Source organism: Bison bison, unplaced genomic scaffold (genome assembly GCF_000754665.1).
Source record: "Bison bison bison isolate TAMUID 2011002044 unplaced genomic scaffold, Bison_UMD1.0 scf7180017864145, whole genome shotgun sequence".
Classification (NCBI taxonomy): domain Eukaryota; kingdom Metazoa; phylum Chordata; class Mammalia; order Artiodactyla; family Bovidae; genus Bison; species Bison bison.
In genome coordinates, this window is record NW_011494717.1 from 8,319,717 (window position 1) to 8,341,772 (window position 22,056).

Genomic DNA, 22,056 nt, shown 5'->3' on the forward strand with positions numbered 1-22,056 from the left:
CATGCGAAGAGTTGACTCATTGGAAAAGACTCTGATTCTGGGAGGGATTGGGGGCAGGAGGAGAAGGGGACGACAGAGGATGAGATGGCTGGATGGCATCACTGACTCAATGGACGTGAGTTTGAGTGAACTCTGGGAGTTGGTGATGGACAGGGAGGCCTGGCGTGCTGCGATTCATGGGATCGCAAAGAGTCGGACACGACTGAGCGACTGAACTGAACTGATACAGATATTTTGTTAGAATTTTTCAAAGTTTTACTAAATAGCTTAACAGTTGGGGCATACCTTTGAATATAATGTAACCTGTTCTTTTCTTCCTTTGTTTATTTAAGGAATCCATTTTCCTGCTGTGAAGGGATCTGTCATTCTTTTGGTGCTCAAAACACTCTTAAGGACACATAATGCTTATATATACAGCACTTCCTGTGGGCTAGGTACTCTTCTTAGTGCTTCATGTATGGTATTAGTTTATCTAATCCTTATGGCAATCATTTGAGGTAAAACTTTGATCCTAATTTTATAGGTAAAAAAACTAAGAGGATTTAAGTAACTTGCCCAAGATTGTAGCACTAGTTAGTGCATTAGTAATGGTGTAGAAGTTGACGCAGCAAGATTGTCATTAGTTGAGAGTGATGAAGGAGGTTGCCTGAGTGGTCTGTGTGTGAATGCACAGGGTGCTTATTATCCTGCATAGTAGGTGAGCACTTGAAAGCAATATAGAAGTTTCTGCTGCCACATTGTAATATTATAAAAGCTGATTTGAGTAAAAAGAAATCTGGCTGTACTTGGCCATCTTTGCCCCATTCATGCTTTTCTAGTTCTGTTATTTAGATAAGGACATCATATAAGTAGATATATTCTTTAGGTTACTTTTGTACTATTATTTTCATTTGAGAAATATTGTTCTGCGTGCTGTTATGCAAGGATTAACTCTGAATATTTTCTTTCATTTCTTAACAGTACAGTGCTGTGGATACCAATCCACTCTCTCTGTATGTCATGCACCCATTTTGGAACACTGTAGTAAAGGTAAGATGATTAATAAGCATGCATTTGGGTTTTAGTAAAGTTTAAATATTTTAAACTGTTTTATGGAGTACTGCAGATGTAACAATAAGACCCTTAGAGAAACTGCCTCTCCCATCCTCCCTTCCCTTAGTCACATACCTTTTGATTTATCTTATCACTGAAGTATAAGTTTATACTTTAGATCCATTATATTTATAAAATGCTTATTAAATGCTTCTAAAATATAATGTTATGATTATAAAAGTTTGTTGATTATAGAATTATTTAGAACATAGAAAATAAAAATGCTTATTTCTATTAACTGGAGATTATGATTTGCAATTTAATGTATGTAACTCCTACATATAATCCAAATTTATGGCTTTTATTATGACAGATTTGTATGTTGTGGTATATAATGGACAGAAATTTCACTACTTTAATTATTTTGTAATTATTTTGAAAAAAATAGGTATTTCCTACTTGGCTGGCTCCAAATCTGATAACCTTCTCTGGCTTTCTGCTGGTTGTGTTCAATTTTCTACTTTTGGCATACTTTGATCCTGACTTTTATGCTTCAGGTATGATTATTGCTTTAATATAAAATCTTAAATAGAAAATAAGATATGGCTATTTTCTGATTCTGTTAAGATGCTTGCAATTCTGAAAAGTTTTGAATATTATCGGTTCAGTTCAGTTGCTCAGTCATGTGTAACTCTTTGCGACCCCATGGACTGCAGCATGCCACGCTTCCCTGTCCATTACCAACTCCCAGAGCTTGTTCAAACTCATTTGTTCATCGAGTCAGTGAGGGTATATAAAATGTTAGAATTGGGTGTAAAAGCTAAGTTGTGCTTTCACAATCTGTTATGTATGCTTCTAAGAAGTTCTAGAAACCAACTTGATTTCTAGAATTTGGATATACTACCTAAAAAGCAGTGAGGTTTTTGTATATAAAGAGTAATTGGATTTATAAAAAGTGGAAAATCAGGACTGTGACGTTTTGCCTCAAAAGAATATAAGCATGGCCCAACAAACCTACCAGAAATATCCCTTCCCTTTTTCTAGTTATCGAATAAAAGTCCCCCTTTTATAGAGGGAACATGATCTCTCCAGCCCTCTGCACAGCATTTGTACTTGCCTTTAATAACTCCCAGTTTCCTCTGAAAATGGTTGAAAAGTGAAGTGAAAATGTTCATCTCTCAGTCATGTCTGACTGTGACCCCATGGACTTTAGCCTGCCGGGTTCCTCTGTCCGTGGAATTTTCCAGGCAAGAATACTGGAGTGGGTAGCCATTCCTTCTCCAGGGAATCTTCCCAACCCAGGGATCAAACCCTGGTGTCCTGCATTACAGGCAGATTGTTTACCACTGAGCCACCAGGGAAGCCCCCTGAAAATGGTTGTTAGACCTTAAATATTTATTGACAGAAGTCTGGGCCCTTACTGAGGAGAGGAAAAATGTTCCTTTGGAGGCAGTTTCAGCCTTTTCCCAGTGTCTTCTTTCAGACCTGTTGGTCTTTTCTTCTTCCACACCCAGCTTCTGCCCTGGCCAGAGAGAATCTGGAGTGTATTTGGGGTTGGGCGGGGAGGGCATATGTGGGAGACAGTGTTTTTTTTAATTGCTCAACAGGTGGATGAAGTTGAGAAGACTAGAAAGATGGAGGTAGATGAGTGTTTTTTGCATTCTAAGTTAGAGGATATATTTTCCAATAAGAATACTTATAAATGATATAGTCAGGAGTTTAATACTGTATTTCATCTGTGTTATGGGTTTAGCAGACCTTTGTGCACTGACCTAGAGAAACTAACAATCTCTCAAAACTTTGTGTTTATAGGAGAATTTAGAGTTTTAAACATTTAATGACTTTTGATATTATAAGAATTCTGAATATTGAAACTATACCTATGCCTGACTTGATAAACTGAAAATTTTAATCATTGCTCCTCTATGTGCAATAAAATGGTAATTGAATATCATAAAATACCATGTGAAAGATTAAATTTCATGAAGCACGATTTTGATATTAAGTGGGTTTTTTAAAAAAAAATTGTATTTCAATCCTCAGAACAGCCTCAAAATCTTTGTGACTAGAAATAGTATTTCCTTTGACTAAATAAAATTATTTACTTAGCTCTAAAATATGTAACTATATATATATATTTCCCCAAGTCATACAACTTGAAGGACCAGATGAACTATCTAGTCCCAGTATTTTTCGGAAGTGGAAATCAGGAAAGGTTAGATAATATATTCAAGGCTACACTATTGGTTGATTATAGAGCCAGGACTAGAACCCAGACCTCCTGAAGCTCACTTGTTCTATCTTAGGGGGGAAAAGTGAGGTCCAGACATTTCAGAATGATCCTGATGACTAAATCATCCAGTTGAGGTGATTTATCTATACCCAAATCCGAAGGTCTTTTGTTCAGCTAATAATTTAGTGAGAGAGTATAGGTTGAGGCTTTTTACATGTTTGTAGTATAATCATAAACAACAAGGATCAGATTAAACACAAGCATTTTTTAAATTCCAAAAACATTTTTCATTCTAGGCACATAAGTAATTTTCAAGTAAAGAAGAACATTCAGTCTTCAGTTACGATTAAAGCTCAAAATAAATGCTTATTGTTTATGAGGGTTGGGCAGTTACTTCTTGGGTTTTGTCGGAGTTTGCTGATATATTCTAGTATTTACCTAGTTATGCATTTAAGATACACTATAAAGTATTTCAGCTTCTATTTAATAAAGAGAAACATTTCTCTTTTGACAGTATAGGCTATGGTTCCAACAATTGTACTTAGACTGCATTAAAACTGGGGTTGCTTTCCTTTCAGCACCAGGTCACAAGCATGTACCCGACTGGGTCTGGATTGTAGTGGGCATCCTCAACTTCATGGCCTACACTCTAGGTAAGAAATTGGCAAATATTCATTTTAGTCAATGGCTGGCAAAACTGTCAGCAAGGTTAGCGACCCAGTAAGTTATCATTTTCTCCTATGTTTAATTCATTTTAACTAGGGTTTATTAATATCCTGTGTAACTTGATAAATACATTCTTGAGTTTCTCTGTGAAGAATATTGTCATTTGCTGGGAATTTGGGGAATAGGATGGTGTTGGCAGACTGCCACTGGTGGGCCACATCTGGCCCGTTGTCTGTCTCTGTAAGTCGTGGTTTACTGCGCATTCCTCTGCATGTCTGTGGTTGCTTTCCTACGGCAGAGGCATAGTTGAGTAGTTGCAACAGAGACCATTTGGCCCACAGTGTCTAAACTATATACTCTTTGGCCCTTTACAAAAAATATTTCCCAACTCTGGAATAAGACATCATTTTTGCCATGAGTTTGGGAAGCAATACTGACGTGTCAAATAGTTGCAGAATACTGAGAAAGGTGCTATAATAGAGTACAGCAGGGGAACAAACACAGAAGTGATCAGTTTTTGTTTGGTGGAAGCAGTGGTCAAGGAAGTCCACTGGGCCAGGCCACAGCATCTAGTCTGCCAAGAGTGCGTTTTGTTGGGATCATCGGCGCGGCTTGTCCTGCATTCTTCAGGTCTCCTTCCCTGCTTTATTTTTCTCCACTGTGCTTAAAACCATATGACCCACTTGTATGTTGTCCGTCTACTCTAAAATGTAAGTTCCTTGGGAATTGCCTGGTGGTCCAGTGGTTAGGTCTCTGCGCTTTTTACAGGGTGGGAATTGCACTCCTGGCTGGGGAACTAAGATTCTACAAGCTATGTGGTGTACCCCCTTCTCCTTTTTTTTTTGTGTGTGTGTGTGTGTATATAATATAAGTTCCTTGAGGGTGAGTGCTTTATTTAGTTCATTGGGTGCCCAGTGTTAAGAACAGTACCTGCTACATGGGAGGCACTCAGTATATGGTTTTTAAATGAATGTGAAGTAGCAGACCCTGAGTTAAAGTTGCTTAGGTCTCTTCAGATAAAGATGAGTTGTATTCGTAACACCAGGATAATTTGGGACAGGGATTAAATCCTGGCGTGGTGAGTGGCCAGAGCTGTTAAGAGTGGGGAAGGAAGAAAATGAAATTAAGAATTAGACAAAAGCCTAGTTTTTTTCTTTTTAAAATTCTATAGACAGAGGCTTTGTGCATTCATTATTAAAGATAAGCTGGTTTTTGAATTTTGCTCTAGGGAATTCTCAGGCTGTCCAGTGGGTAGGACTCCATGCTTTCATGTTTGAGGGCCCAGGTTTGATCTCTAGTCAGGGAACTGAGGTCCCACAGACTGTGTGGCACAGTCAAAAAAATTTTTTTTTTCTTGCTATAGAATTTGGTACTCCGGAGGAATAGGGACAAGGAGAGGGTGGCCTGAAGGCTCTGGCTTTTCATAGCATGTCTCAAGAGTCTTTTGAAGTACCGTGTTCTCTGTTTTAGGTTGCCACAATTCTGGCAAAAATCCTGACCTAACATGAACTGTTGGTTGCAAAGCTTACCTTGAACTAACAGTTTATAATCCTCATTTATTCCACCAGTGTGGCTGTTGTTATGTTTTGCTGCAGAAATATTAATGTGTTGGGTCACAGGACACTGCTCTAGATTTTGCTCGTGGGTTTTTCATAATACATGGGATGGGAGCTGAATTGCCTTTCTTATGAAAACACATTATGAAACACATCATGAGACATATGACACATTATGAGACCCCAGATGTATGGAGCCAGAATGGGTTCAATGAGAAGACATAGAAAAACCTAATCATTACATAGTTCATGGATTCAGTACTTGTAACTGCACAGAAATGGCACTGAGAATAGGAAATTAAGGCAGCAAATAATGAGAAAAGACTTTTAGAAAATATTTTAGCTACTCGGGGACAAAAAAGCTCCCAAACCTATGTAACAGAGAGATCAGTGTGCAGGCAGGAGTTTGCGATTCATCCTTTCATATAGGCCCTCAACAATATTTTTAAAGGCTGTCTTTGCCACGGTCTGAGCTAGTCACTGGGGATAATACTGTGGTGAGCTAGATAAACACAGTAATGATAAGGAATTTTAAATTCCTGGACTCTGAATCTTTGCAATTAGTCTAATTCTTTACTTCTTTTAATTTTGAGTATTTATTTATTTATTTGACTGCAGCGTGTAAATTTGGGTCTTAGCTGCGGCATGCAGGATCTTTGATCTTTGTGGAGGCCTGCAGAACCTTAGTTGCGGCCTGTGGGATCTAGTTCCTGGGAATGAACCTGGGCCACCTGTATTGGGAGTGTGGAGTCTTAGCCACTGGACCACCCAGAAAGTCCCCACAGTTAGTCTAATTTTGATGCATTTAATTAACAAAACTGTTTCTTTGGAGGAAGAATTTTTATAATTCAGTCTCTTGCCTTCCTTTTTGGCTGGGTTGTATGTTCTCTCTCCCTCTTCCCCTCTTCCTTTATCCCTTTCTCTTCCTCTACTGTTCCTTCCCCCATACCCCCAGGCTTCTCTGTTTCTGCCTCTAAATGGTGTTCCAACATGCTTTCTCTTTCTCCTTCTGTTATTCCCTGGTAATCCTGATCGTTAACACTATTGAGTTGACTCACGTGTTAGAATCTAGCCTTTATTTATCTTCTAAGTAGCTAGTAAATTACCCTTAGGTTGAGTTGCTTGACATTATTGTAGATAGCCTGTCAGCACTTCAATTTCAGCATGTAAAATTGTACTCAGCATCTTTTCTATCAGTCTTGCTCCTTCTTCAGATGTTCTTGTTTCTGGTAACACTACCACTTTCTTAGTTACCCAGATCTTCTTGTCCTTCTGTCTCACCTCTGTTTTACTGCATTGTCTTTTTTATTTTCTTAGTATCTTGCTCGCCTCCAGGTTTTCATTCCCACCACATTCCGTCTCAACCCATCCTGTCCTTTACACTGATGTCAGGTCTGTCTTCCTGAAACACTGCATGGCTTTCACTCTTCTTACTCCACTCAGATCATTTTAGTAGCTCCTCAGACTCCCTGATACTTTTAAATGGGCTCAAATCTCCCTTCTAGCCTCTTGATACTGCATTCTTCATGTATAGTTTCTGGTTGAATTAAACTACTTGGCATTCTCTGCACACACATGTGCTTTTCCATCTTAGTGTTTTTGCTGAGAACACTCCCTCCTTTTGAAACGACACACTTCTTTATCTCTTATCTACTGAAATCCAACTCATTCTTTATGTCCCCACTCAGATTTCATCTTGTCTGGAAAGCCAGTTTAGTTTATCTTAGCCTGAAGAGAACTTGTCACTTTTCTGTACTCTTCTGTGGTTTGTGATTCATCATATCAGCATATCTGTCATGTTTTGTCTCCTTTCTCAACTGTAAACTCTTTGAGGGTACAAACTTAGTTTATGCTAAGATTTTTATAATCTTCACAGCATCAAGAATAGTTGTTGTTTAGTCACTAAGTCATGTCCGCCTTTTTTGCAATTCCATGAACTGTATCTCACCAGGCTTCTCTGTCCATGGAATTTTTCCACGTAAGAATACTGGAGTGGGTAGCTGTTTCCTACTGCACGGGATCTTCCTGACCCAGGGACCAAACCTGTGTCTTCTGCATTCGCAGGTGGATTCTTTACCGCTGAGCCACCATACTATAAGAATACTACATCGTGGAAATTCCCTGGCGGTCCAGTGTTTAGGACTCTTCACTTTCACTACCGAGGGCTGGTGTTCGATTCCTGGTTGGGGAACTAAAACCCCACAAGTTGCACAGTGCAGCACCAACCCCCCCTATAGTGTGTTGTACAGTTTCAGTAAATTTAATTCTTATAATTATTCAACACCATGTGCAAAGCCTTTTCTGAAAACACTTAAAATTATGGAAATGGTCCATCTGTAAAGAAGTGACTGTGATATGTAACAGAATAAAACATGTTATGACTGAAGTACTGAGTGTTTTTGGATCCTAGAGCAAGGAGTATAAATTATAATAAACAACTATTGAGTATTCTCTGGAGGGTTAAGAATTTGTGGCTAGTGGAACAACTCAGTTACTAGGCAGATTTGGAGGAATTCAGAGTTCAGTGCTCAGAGTTCAGAGTAGAATGCTTCTTTAGATGGAAACACCATTCAGTGTGACTTAACATTTTGATTTTTGGATTAAACTTTGAGAGATTACAGATTTTATTTCTGAAATCTTTGCATTGTAGGAATTAAAGGTTGGATTTTTATAGTACTGTCTGATATTTATACTTGAGTTAATTAACATTTCTATGGTACGCTGATATATTTTGTTGCATCTCTCTCCATTTTATTAAAGACGACTTTCTCCATTCTGGTGCAGACGTTGACCTTTCCCTGTGTAATGTGTTTCGGTTGCAGATGGTGTGGACGGAAAGCAAGCCCGCAGAACCAATTCCAGCACCCCGCTGGGGGAGCTTTTTGACCACGGCCTGGATAGTTGGTCGTGTGTTTACTTTGTTGTCACCGTGTATTCCATTTTTGGACGAGGATCATCTGGTGTCAGTGTTTTTCTTCTTTATCTCCTGCTATGGGTAGTTTTGTTTTCTTTCATCCTGTCTCACTGGGAAAAGTATAACACAGGGATTCTTTTCCTGCCATGGGGATATGACATTAGCCAGGTGGTAAGTATGTGTTCTTCTTAAATTTTTCAACATTGCCATACATTTTTGGGAGAGTTTGTCATTCCTTCTTTATTGACCTTATGCTTTTTTGGTTAGAGCTGCTGAGTGCTTTAAATTTTTTCCCCTTTTTATTTTATATATATTTTTTTACTTATTTATGGAAAATTTCAAATATGCACAAAAATATATGTATATGAAACCCTTGTGTACCTGTTACTTAGCTTCAGCAGTTAATACATAACCAGTCTCATTTCATATATGTTCTTCCTTACCTTACCACCTCCCAATTATTTTAAAGGAAAATCTTGACATATGATAAATAGGCTATTGTATATCTCTAAGTAATAAGATTTCTTTTAAAAAACTAAAAACACAGTGCCATTAGGACACTAAAAAATGAACAGTTTCTTAACAAACCTTCATTTAAACGGTTGATTTTATGAAGAAAGTTATGCACATATAATTGTTGGCTTTTTGTCTTCATGGCCAGCTTTTCAGTGAGTAAAGAGTTTTCTCTTACTACCAGGGCTTGCTATTAACTCTCCCTGCCTTAGAATCCCAGCTTTTTGTGTCGCCATTTTGCCCATCTGCATCTGAAGCTCCAGTAAAGAATCAGAAATTGGAGTGTGTTTGAAGAGGGGGATTGGGTGGGCAGATTGGATCATCCTGTGGCTAAACCAATTTATGAGGTGCCTTAGGAGGCTAGTCGCTTGCATTGTCTAGAAGTTAGTTATTAGAGAAAAAACAACCAACTTTAAAGGCAAGAAGACTTGCCACAGTATCAAATTTAAGCATATGTTTTGCTGTTACTAAAACTGTTTCCTAGACTTATGCTGCATAAAGCGTTGTTGATTGCCTGATCTTTCCAGCTGTTAATGCTCTGTATGCTTTTGTCTGCATTTTCCTTCCAGACTATTTCTTTTGTCTACATAGTGACTGCGGTTGTGGGAGTTGAGGCCTGGTATGAACCTTTCCTGTTTAATTTCTTATATAGAGACCTATTCACTGCAATGATCTTTGGTAAGAAGCTCCATGTTGAAGCCTGTTTTAACATCACTTTGTTATCAAAGCCAGTGTTTGGTTGTAACAAGCAACAATACTCTTTCCCCTCCAGCAAGTAGAACAACCCTATAACCTATAGGGTTTCAACCAAACCATTAAGGAAAATAAGGTTTCTTTGTTTTGCTTTTGTTCAGCACCAAGCTGCATTTAATCAGAAGGAAATACCAAAATACATCACACAAACCTTGTAAAATAACTATGCAAATTAATTTAGATATTGGAGGATCTTCGTTTAGGTGGACATTCAGTATTGATTCCCACTGCATATCTCGAAATCAAAGATTATTAGTTTGAGGAAATAGAATGACAAAGCACAGTGTTTATAATGCATCCACTCCAAAAATTTAGCTTCTTTCCTCTCAGGTACACTCTTTCTTAAGCCTCTGAATGCTTAGTAAAGGTTTTGATCATGGTAATGCTTCTTTTTTGATTTTAGACAGAGTGGATATCTATAGGATAATCGAGTCAGGGAGAAAATTTTTATGGAAAGAGGCAAAGAGGAAGAGGAATCTGGGTTATTATTTGGGACACCAGGAGTGGCACTGAGAACTTTGTAGGGTTAAAACAACAAAAACACTTACTGGCTGTTCCTCTGTTCTCTTATCTAAAAAATAATCCTTCCCCTTCTCTCAGTGAAGCTTGGTTGCAGAGTGGGGATTGAAGGCTTAGAAACAGCCGAGAAGATGGTGCATTAGGCACCGGCTTTCAGAAAAGGCGTAGTTTAGGGATGTTCTGTCGCTCTGGACTGCAGATATTTTAGGAACCCTGCTGTAATCTACCAAATGTTCATTTTTGGGTGGCTGTATAACTGTGATTTCTTTACCTTGAAAAGGCTAGCTATTTTTCATCTGCTACCATGAGTGAATCTTTGATTTATGCAGCTTGTCCTAAGGCAGATTTGCTGCATTTTACATTTAAATGTTAATTTAGAGATAAAATGGTATCTTTGATATGTAAGTTCTGGAATGTTAAGTAGATACTTTAATAGGCTACAATTCTCTTTGTATATACATTTTTGGCAACAGTACTTATTAGGTAATGGTACTACCTATTGTATCACTAGAAGGCACATAGTATCTAATTGTCTCTCTTTTTATGGTATCAACAGTGACCAGAGGGTTGAGGTTTTGTACTTCTGTTCCAAAGTTCTGCCTTAGCTCTTCAGCTAATGGTACTAACAGATACTGATGATCATTGCTTAGGAATCCATTCTTTCAGTGGATAGGTGGGGGAATAAAGTTTGTGTTTTAATAAACTACCTCATAAAATTCATACTAATAAATACAAATCAAATTTGATAATATAGATATCTTACTTTGTTGATTTTATATTTGCTTTTCTTTTAAACTCTAACAAAAGTCTTTGCTTTCAGTGACACAAAAAATTCATTTGCTTTATTCCATAAAACAATAACAGTCTCAGAATGTAGTACCCAAATCAGCAACGATATCATTACCGAAAATCATTTAAGATTTTGATTTTTTTGCAGTTCCATTTGTCCTCATGGTTTATTCCACTGGAGATGCCCAGTTGGGTTATTATAGTCTAAAGTTCCCATTCTGTGGATATGTACATTTAAGTTTGTTTCATTTTACTTTTGATTTTTAGGGATTACTTTTTCCTTTCACATAATTACAAAGTCAGATCTATATATAAAGCAAGGTATATTCAAAGAAGTCTAGTCTCTGTCATATTCTTAGTTTTTAATTTTTTACTTAATCTTTCATTGTTTTTTTGTTATTATAAGTAAGTGTGCGTGTGTGGTTTTATCACCCTCTTTTGTGGATAAATGGTAGCCTGCTATACGTATTTTATTACCTGTGCTCTTGTTTTCCCTCCACGTGATAGTATATCTCAGAGATCACTGCATAGTGATGTGTAGCCATCTTCCTCAGTTGTTCTTACAAATGCCTGGTACTTCGTTGCATGATTGTGCGATTGTTTATTCAAACAGCCTCCTACTGATGGACATTTGGGTTATTTCCAGTTTTTTTGCTGATATACAAATTGCTGAAGTAAATCATCTGTCCATGTAAACGTCTTTTTCATATTTTTGCCAGGGTATTTTGGAAGGGATCACTAGAAGTAGACATGTTAGTAAAGGGCAGAGGTGTGCAGTTTCACTAAATGCTCTGTTCCCTTCCATATGGGTTGTCTAATATTGAATTCCCACCACCCGTAAATAAAAGTACCTGTTATTTAGTTTTCCCAATGTAGTATGTTGTCACACTTTTGGATTTTTGCCAGTTTGGGATAAGAAATGATATATCTGTTTAGTTTTAATTTGCATTTCTCTTATGGATGAACTTTCCTAGTGTTTGAGAGTCATTTATATCTTTTTCTAGTCAATTTTTGCTATAGGATTGTTAATGACTTCCTTTATTTTTAGAAGCATTTTATTAGGGATAGTAATCTTTTGTTTTGATATAAATGACATTTTCCCTCTTATTTGTTGTTACGTCTTTTTTTACTTGAAGCATTTTTTGTCTTGGTGTTTTTTTATTGAAATTTTTATTTAATAAATAAGCCTAGAAATGAGGAACCATTGATGAGGAACCAGAATATTTGTTGTGATCATGCTATCCTTGGTGTTCATCTCATTCTACTCAATCCTTTTTTATGAATTCTAACTTTTCGATAGCCCATGCTTCCTATATTATGAAGTCTAGACCTTCCTATGGTAATAATAAAAGCAGGTCTGCATATGTGTGGGTTCTATCATTCTCATATATAGAGTTTACTAGATAAGTATTTAACAATTAAATACTCTTTACAGAAAGTACATCAAGTACTACTTAGAGTTGTTGTTCAGTCGCCCAGTTGTGTTTCTTTGCAACCACATGGACTGCAGCACACCAGGCCTCTCTGTCCCTCACCATCTCCTGAAGTTCTTGTCCATTGCATTGGTGATGCCATCCAGCCATTCCATCCTCTGACAACCTCTTCTCCTTCTGCCCTTAATCTTTCCCAGCATCAGGGATTTTTCCAATATGTCGGCTCTTCTCATCAGATGACCAAAATACTGGAGCTTCAGCTTTAGCATCAGTCCTTCCAACGAGTATTCAGGGTTGATTTCCCTTGTTTGATTTCAAATCTTGTTTGAAATCAAACCTTGCTCTCTAAGGGACTTTCAGGAGGCTTCTCTAGCACCACAGTTCGAAGGCATCAATTCTTTGGCATTCTGCCTTCTTTACAGTCTAGCTCTCACAACTGTACATGACCGCTGGGAAGACTATAGCCTTGACTGTGTGGACCTTTGTTGGCAGACTAATGTCTCTGCTTTTCAACACATGGTCTGGGTTTGTCATTGCTTTTCTGCCAGGAAGCAGTCGTCTTCTGATTTCATGGCTGCAGTCACCATCAGCTGTGATTTTAGAGCCCAAGAAAAGGAAATCTGTCACTCTTTCTACCTTTTCCCCTTCTATTTGCCACGCAGTAATGGGTGGTTTTTCCAGTGGTCATGTATGGATGTGAGAGTTGGACTGTGAAGAAAGCTGAGCGCCGAAGAATTGATGCTTTTGAACTGTGGCGTTGGAGAAGACTCTTGAGAGTCCCTTGGACTGCAAGGAGATCCAACCAGTCCATTCTAAAGGAGATCAGCCCTGGGATTTCTTTGGAAGGAATGATGCTAAAGCTGAAACTCCAGTACTTTGGCCACCTCATGCAAAGAGTTGACTCATTGGAAAAGACTCTGATGCTGGGAGGGATTGGGGGCAGGAGGAGAAGGGGACGACAGAGGATGAGATGGCTGGATGGCATCACCAACTTGATGGACGTGAGTTTGAGTGAACTCCAGGAGTTGGTGATGGACAGGGAGGCCTGGCGTGCTGCGATTCATGGGGTTGCAAAGAGTCGGACATGACTGAGCGATTGAACTGAACTGAACTGAACTGAATGGGGCTGGATGCCATGATCTTAGTTTTTTTAATATTTAGTTTTAAGCCGGCTCTTTCACTCTCCTCCTTCACCCTCATCAAGAGGCTCTTTAGTTCCTCTTCGCTTTCTGCCATTAGAGTGGTATCATCTGCATATATGAGGTTGTTGATGTTTCTCCCATCTGTCTTGATTCCAGCTTGATTCCATTTGATTCCAGCAAATGTTGGCAATATGATCTCTGGTTCCTCTTCCTTTTCTAAAGCCAGCTTGGACATCTGAAAGTTCTTGGTTCACATAATGCTATTTACCATTTAGAGAAGAAATAGTAAATACAGTGTTTTTCTTTGGCAGCCTATATAGAGCTCAGGCTTTCTACATACTTACTGTGCTTAAGATTTTATCTTAGTTAAGTGCTTGAAAGCTACAAGTGATTCTGGGTTAATACATTTAGCCTTGCTCCCTACCAGTGCTCCTCAGCTTAACATGAAATAAGCTACAGAAAGTTTCTGAGGACATTGAAGACATCTTGTCTTCTCCTTCCATTCCCTCTAAGATTTTCTAATCTGGGAACATTATTCCAGTTGGGCTTGGAAGTAGCAGAGTAATTTCTCTTTTGAGGTGAGATTTCTGATTGTTGAATTATAGTTTTTTTCCATGTGTTTTTAGCAAGTTGTGTTAGGAATTATTTGAAGGAATGTTCTTCTCTCTTTGCTCCTTAATGTCATAGCTGCAGTGACAACACACCTCCCCACCCCCAAGCGAAGTTTAGTCACTGGGAATCCAGAATGGGCTAATACATTGAGTGACAAGGAAATATCCAAATGAAACGTGCAAAAGTTACCACATGTATTGGTTTGGAGTTTGAAACAGAAAAAGATTAGGACTTTATATCACTACAGATCACAGAATCAGAGAATTTAAGATTCAGGGGTCCCTAGAAAATCATTTAGCCCATCCTTATGGTACAGTTGTTTTCTCTGAAGCTCAGAGAGATTGTCTGATTTGCCCAAAAGTATTAAGATTTTTGGGGTCAACTGCAGGGAGCTTATGGTTAAAGCTGTAAGAGAAGATTCTCTGAGGGAGAGTAGATGCACCTTCAGTCAGTCATTTAGGAATATGTAGGAGGGAGATTGCCATTAAAGGACATCATTGAATGGTTGGATGGCTGACAGGAACACTGGGCAAATGGGATCACCAAGACCGAGAGGAAAGAATTGCAGTTAGTGGGTGGTCAGCCCAGTCATCTTACTTAGAAGTCAGGAATGAAGAAAGGATACTGAGAGTCTCTTGGACTACAAGATCAAACCAGTCAATCCTAAAGGAAATCAATCCTGAATATTCATTGCAAGGACTGATGCTAAAGCTGAAGAAGCTCCAATACTTTGGCCACCTGGTGGGAAGAACTGACTCATTGGAAAAGACCCTGAAGGTGGGAAAGATTGAAGGCAGGAGGAGAAGAGGGGCAACAGAGGATGAGATGGTTGGATGGCATCACTGACTCAATGGACATGAGTTTGAGCAGGCTCCAGGAATTGGTGATGGACAGGGAAACCTGGAATGCTGTAGTCCATGGGGTCAAAAAGAGTTGGACATGACTGAGCGACTGAACTGAGTAGGAGAGCTTGATAAATTTCAAGAGTACAGTTTCTGCAGAAGGGAGGCAGAATTATGTTGAGTGCTGAGGAGTTGCGGAGAAGTACTGGAGTAGTACCCCACTCCAGTACTCTTGCCTGGAAAGTCCCATGGGCAGAGGAGCCTGGTAGGCTGCAGTCCATGGGGTTGCTAAGAGTTGGACATGACTGAGCAACTTCACTTTCACTTTTCACTTACATGCATTGGAGAAGGAAATGGCAACCCACTCCAGTGTTCTTGCCTGGAGAATCCCAGCAACAGGGGGGCCTGGTGGGCTGCCATCTTTGTGGTCGCACAGAGTCGGACACAACTGAAGCGACTTAGCAGCAGCAGCAGCAGCTGAGGAGTTAAAGACAAGTTAAGTTTGTTGGGTTGTAGGAGATAGCAGAGTAAGATAGTAGATAGTGAGAACAGCAGGAACAATGATAATGTTTCTTGGGAAGGCTGTCTTTTTAGCTTTGAGGAGAAAGAATTAGTGTATAGAGTAGGGGGAGAAATTAAGAACGCCAGGGAGGTAAAAATAAGTGTAAAGGAAGCAGCAGGATCTGTTAATATTAATGGTTCCCTCTTCCAATAAATAACATACACGGTGCAATTTACTATAAATCAGGTACTGTTCCAGGAGTCTTTGCATGTAATAACTCATTTAATTCCCAAAACCCTATGGGATTGTTACTATTATTATCTATATTTTATAAAAGAGGAAACTGAGGCACTGAAAAATTAATTTGCCTGAAGTCCCATAGCCAATTGGTGGCACAACTGAGATTCAACCCACTCTGGCTCCATGAGTCTCTGCTATGAATCACCAAACTACTGCCACTCCTCCAGTTGCAAATATTGTTCAAAAATGTATTTAGTTTCATTACAGAAGTAAATCTGAACTTGAAAATTGTTGCATCTAAAAATATTACATATTTTGTATGTATTCAATTATTATAAAAATCTCTCTTGCATATTAATTCATAATAATTTAATTGTTCTTTCCTTCAGGTTGTGCACTGTGCGTGACTCTTCCAATGAGTTTGTTAAATTTTTTCAGGTAAGTACTTTATTTTTTAATTGGACAAGAAATATGAAAATCTTTAGAAATTGTTATTTAGGTGAATTTTAGGATCTTTCTTTTGAAATCTGGGCATTTTGAAAAGGTTATGAAGCTGTATTTTGAATCTAGAATGAGATTGGGATCATCTGCCTATAGTGGCTTGTGTAGTCAATTCAACTACACAACTAGCTCAGAACTAGTTTTTTAGTAACAGTTTTGGGCTTATCAGTCTAATTTGTCATTTTTTTGGGTGAGTGAATTGGAAGAGAGTATGTTCCTATTGGAATATTCATAGGTTTACATTCTTTTTATGAATTGATTATAAGTTTTAATAAGTTGATTATAGGTAAGTTTAGTTAGCATGATCATAAAATGAAATTTCTGAACTTGTATAGTTGAAGACCAAACCCTGGAGCTATGCTGACATTTCTTAAAGAGCACCATATCAAACTTCCTGAAGAGTGGGGCGTGCCTGAGGAGTCGGGTAGGGGTTGGGAGGGGACTTGCCCTGGTGGAGTTCCATCTCTCTGATTTATGCACATTTCCACTTGGGCTCAGCACACTCAGTTTCCTTCTGTGACCTGAATGTATTTTGTTCTTTCCTTCCTCAGTACTTTTGCTCCCACTCTTTCCTCCACTCCCTGTTTCCTCTGCTTGGAACATTTTCTTGTACTTTCCACTTCATTTTTCAGTGCTCAGATTTGTCTTGCACAATCCTGTCTCTCTGAATCTCCCTCTTTATGACCACTGGCAGTCATTCATAAAAGTTATAAAATGTAATGCTCTAAAAGCCTTAGAGATAATTTGAGATAATTCTTCTAAAGTTGAGGTCCTGATTGGGCAGTGTCTTGCCCAAGGTTATATAATTATTGGCTGAACTGGGATGAGGACTGAGGGCTCAGTTCAGATGAGCAGACATGTGTGAGTGTGCTACCACCTGTGTGCCCAGAGCCATCAAGACATGCAGTGGCCCCTCTCAGTTCAGAGTCTCTCACTGTTAAGTTGTGTATCATAGCAGCCCTGTGAGGTACTCTTGTAGTATGGTTTTGTGTTCGTTTTAGTTTTTCCTATTAGAATGTAATCTCATAGGATCCAGACCAGATAATAAAACTTTTCTAGGTGGATAAATGAGACTAGGGAATCAGAAGACTTCCATTCTAGTCCTGGCCCTGCCACTTGGTACCAAATTATGTAAATTTAAATTCTCACATCCTCATTTAATCTGCCTCTAAAATGGGATTGAGTGAAAGTTGCTCAGTCGTGTCTGACTCTTTGCAACCCCATGGACTATACAATCCACTGAATTCTCCAGACCAGAATACTGGAGTAGATAGCCTTTCCCTTCTCCAGGGAAATCTTCCTAACTTAGAGATTGAACCCAGGTCTCCCGCATTGCAGGCAGATTCTTTACCAGCTAGCCACAAGGGAAGCACAAGAATACTGGAGTGGGTAGCCTATCACTTTTCCGGTGGATCTGCCTGACCCAGTAATCGAACTGGGGTCTCCTGCATTGCCGGTGGGTTCTTTCCCAACTGAGCTATGAGGGAAGCCCTAAAATGGATTAACCTGCCTCTAAAAATGGGATTAACTTGGTGGCTCAGATGGTAAAGACTCCGCCCACAATGCAGGAGACCCTGGTTCAGTCCCTGGGTCGGGAAGATCCTCTGGAGAAGGAAATGGCAACCCACTCCAGCATTCTTGTCTGGAGAATTCCATGGACAGAGGAGCCTGGAAGGCTATATAGTCCATGGGGTTACAAGAGTCAGAAACGACTGAGCAACTAACACTTTCACTTATGTAAATTTAGCTTCTTACATCCTCACTTAACCTGCCTCTAAAATAGGATTAATAATGTTGGTTCTACCTATCCTGTGAGGTTACTGTGAATAAATATAAGAGAATAAGTGTGTAAGTACTTTGAAAACTATAAAGATACAAGTATAGTATTGAGTTTTATATGTAATAATGTTCTTGTATTACTTGATTTTTTTTTCCAGAAGCTATAAAAATAACACGTTGAAACACAATTCAGTCTATGAAGCTGTGGTTCCCTTCTTTTCTCCATGTTTGCTATTCATTTTGTCTACAGCGTGGATCCTCCTGTCACCTTCAGATATTTTAGAGTTACACCCTAGAGTGTTCTACTTAATGGTTGGAACAGCCTTTGCCAACAGCACAGTAAGATTTTTCTTTTAAAAATCATAGCACATAATAAGAAATATTAGACAGAATTTGATAGTTTGAGAAATCTTATATAGTATTAGAATAAGCAGATTTTAAAGATCTTATAGTCAGAAATTTGAAAGGATAATTACTAACATGCAGAACATGTTAGTATACAGAACATGCAGAAAGTTATTTTATTTTTGTTTAAAACCAATAGGATTTGGAAACCGCGGTAGTATTTTGGAACCTTGGCATCATTTAAATTTTTTGATTTAGTTGCCTGCTGAAGAATTAATGGAATAATTCCTTTCAGACTCTAAATATTATTAATAGTGTGGTTGAAATGGCAGCAGATCTAATGATTAATTTAGGGAGCTTGGAAGGGGGTTTTGGCAGAGAAAAAAACACACGTATACCCCACATATTTTTTAATCAACTGGTTTTTAAATTAAGAAAATAGAATAAAAACTTTGTAATAAACACTGCATATGTTACAAAAAAAAAAAAAATCCCTTTCTCTGCTATAGCCCAGCAAGAGTGCAGACAGGGAGGGATGATCAGAAGGGGTTGAGAAAAGACCCTGGTAGTCCTAACTGCCAGGAAGCCTGTGCTCTAGCTCAGGCTAGATCCTTAATAAGGTTTTATTTTTTAACTTAGCCCCCAAGTTTATGTTTCTATGTCTGTACTATGTGTTTACTATTTCAGGTCATGCTGATTTCATCTAAAGATCTAAAAACATTAACATATTGTACAAAAAGTATCTCTGAAGGAATAAAACTATATTTGAGTAAGGTGTTGAAGTAGAGAGAGCCAAAGAGGTTTTGAGGTGTTTTCTGTGATAGTATGACTGAATTGGAGGTAGCATCTCCTCATCACCTAGAAGAAATTGAGTTGTGTGGTGCTGGGGAGGCTGCTCTGAAAGAATTATTTTCATATATATCATAGAATCTTAAAATTGGGAGCAATTTATTTTATCCAAACTGTTAATCGAGTAGGAGAATGCCTTCTTATGGCATCCTTACTGAATTATCTTCCAGTCTGAGGGTCTGCAGGTTTGGAGGCTGGGGTAGCTAGCTGTCCAGTTGAACTCCTGAGCATTTGAGAATTATGGAACTTGACAATAATGTAATGTTTTAATACATATCTTGGCTCAACTCTTTGAATGCTTTTTAAGTGTTGGAGTGACTAGAGCTTTAATTAAATTATTATTCTCTCTTTCTTTTAAATAACTTCCAGTGTCAGCTGATTGTTTGTCAAATGAGCAGTACCCGGTGCCCGACTTTGAACTGGTTGCTGCTTCCTCTTTTTGTGATTGTCATGGTGGTGAATGTAGGAGTAACCCCTTACGTTGAGAGCATTCTCCTGTTTACGCTAACGGCTGCTTTCACTTTGGCCCACATCCACTATGGAGTACGAGTGGTGAGTAAGCTAGGGCAGAATTGGTTCATTTGGTTCTTAAATAGTGGAATGCAGGTGAGAGAAAATTTCAGAAGAAGCTTGCTTATTAGAGTAACTGGAAGAATTTTGGGATAATATCCAGGTGTATGATTCTAGATATTGTTGTAGTGTTTTAAACTACAAATAATTTAAAAGCTGGGTAATTATTGTGAAGGATTAGTTCTTGTTTCTAAATGAGAAGAATTGTAAACCATTTCCTCAGTAATAGAATTATAGGCTGTTTTGCGCTTTTATTTATTTATTTTTTGGCACTTTTAATTATATTGGACAAAGTAATCCCATTTGTTGATTATCTGTTTCTAAACTCGCTTCTTTAGCTTTAGGCACATTTTCATGAGAGGAAATACAGAAGAAAGTAGATTTAAGAAATCTTCTGCAAACCTTAATATTCTCTTCTAAAATAAGAAACTGCTTTCAGGACAAATGGACCAAGAACCATATAATAAAATGAAAGTCAGAACCATGCAGTTTATTTCCTCTTTCCTTACACTTTAGCATTGTTTTGTAATTATTTTACATATCTTAGCATGGTCTTGTATTTATGGTTTTTAATTGCTGTACAGTGTTCCGTCAAGGAAATTACTTAATGTCAGTTTGCTTAACCGTGACCCAGTTATTTTAATCATTTAGATTCTTTGCAGATTTTCACTATTACAAATAAAGTTGGAGTGAACAACCTGTAATAATGTTTTTTCCTTCATTTGCTTTGTTTTTTGAGGATAATTTCATAGCAGTCAGGTCATGTGGAGGATATTCATATTTTTATGGCTTTAAAAATACTTCTATTTGATATGTTTGTTTTGAAAAGAACCTTGCTGTGGATCAATTTGAGAAACAAAATGCCTTTATTTCTATATATGTTTTAAACAGGACGCCTGTCATGTTTGATAATTTTTTATACCTTGTGTATGTTTCTTCCCTTAGTGTTTCTCCCCAAAGTAGCCTATATTTGTTGAAACAAAGTAGATTAAAAAAAAACCATGATAAGTCTATGAATTGTGACACAAAGACATAGTCATTTAGGATTTTGCTCATGCAAATTTAGTGTTACATGCTTTATATCAACATTTTTAGGCTTTTATTCTGTTATTAATCAGTCATGTGCATGAAGTAGAATACAGTTGCCAGTGTCTTTCATAATGGTTTTATCTGTGATCCTTCAGAAGTCTATCTTCAGAAAACATACACTCCGTATACACACGCCAAACCAAACCAAAACATGTTTATCTTTAAATTACAAAGGCAGTACATTTTTGTTGTTAAAAATCTGGAAAATAAATAAAAGCACACGCTAACTGAAAAAAATTCCAGGAACATCTTTTTTTTTTGACTGTCTTTCTACTCTCTTAACACTTCTACAACTTTTGACCAGAAGGTAAAACTTGCTGAACCACACAAAAACATTCATTACTTCTATTGAAATGTAAATATTAAGAATGAGAATGAAACTAAGAAGTACTAAGTAAACAATACTTGCTAGCTGGCACATTACCTTGCTCTTGCCTACCCTCTAGTAGGGATACCCTAACTAACATGGCTTAAACCATCAAAAATTTACACATCTGACTACCTAGAAGCATTGTAAGAAGGTGAACATTGACTCTAACCATATATGTAAATATTTGATCTGCTAGATAGTATAAATCAACTAACCCTATAGTTTTGCAGTAGATTTGAATGTAAGGCTCTGTGGTCTGGGAGGCTCTGCAAAGACTAGATTTTGAAGTTGGGCAGACCCAGGTGTAAGTCCTAACTCTCCCAGGATAGTTCTGGTACTCACTTAGCCAGCTAGTTCTACTGCTATCCTAGTCTAGGGAGACCTCTTCATTTCTAATGATTTTTGCCGTGCCAGTAAATTGTTTCCAGAGGATGAATTCTGTATGCATTTTAAAGAAATTATGTATGTATGTGTCATTGCCTCATGTTCTGGTTTTCTATAGGTAAAGCAGCTGAGCAACCATTTTCACATTTACCCCTTCTCCTTGAGAAAACCAAACTCGGATTGACTAGGAGTAGAAGAAAAGAATATTGGCCTGTAATCTACAGAAAGAAGTACTGTAAATAAGATGCTTGTAAATATTCATCCATCACCGTTGAACTAAACTGATCTACTTAACAGACATGGGAACTCAGTGTGTGTGTGGTACTTGGACAGCAGGAATGATACATATCTGAACTTGTGGAATATTGGACCTATTAACTCCCAGCTTACTTTTTTATAAAACCATGTGTTGTTTTGGTTAAA

General features: G+C 38.0%; 1 protein-coding gene across 1 annotated transcript in view; it reads left to right on the forward strand.

Annotated features, from left to right (window-relative positions):
- EPT1 (ethanolaminephosphotransferase 1 (CDP-ethanolamine-specific)) overlaps positions 1 to 22,056 on the forward strand; it is a 39,560-nt gene extending 17,504 nt beyond the window's left edge. Inside the window, exons 2-10 of the mRNA XM_010840594.1 lie at positions 961 to 1,029; positions 1,481 to 1,589; positions 3,844 to 3,918; positions 8,310 to 8,572; positions 9,484 to 9,592; positions 16,136 to 16,184; positions 18,185 to 18,365; positions 19,590 to 19,772; positions 21,752 to 22,056. Of these exons, the coding sequence (XP_010838896.1) occupies positions 961 to 1,029; positions 1,481 to 1,589; positions 3,844 to 3,918; positions 8,310 to 8,572; positions 9,484 to 9,592; positions 16,136 to 16,184; positions 18,185 to 18,365; positions 19,590 to 19,772; positions 21,752 to 21,817 (1,104 nt within the window). The 3' untranslated portion in view covers positions 21,818 to 22,056. The remainder of the gene's footprint in view (positions 1 to 960; positions 1,030 to 1,480; positions 1,590 to 3,843; positions 3,919 to 8,309; positions 8,573 to 9,483; positions 9,593 to 16,135; positions 16,185 to 18,184; positions 18,366 to 19,589; positions 19,773 to 21,751) is intronic.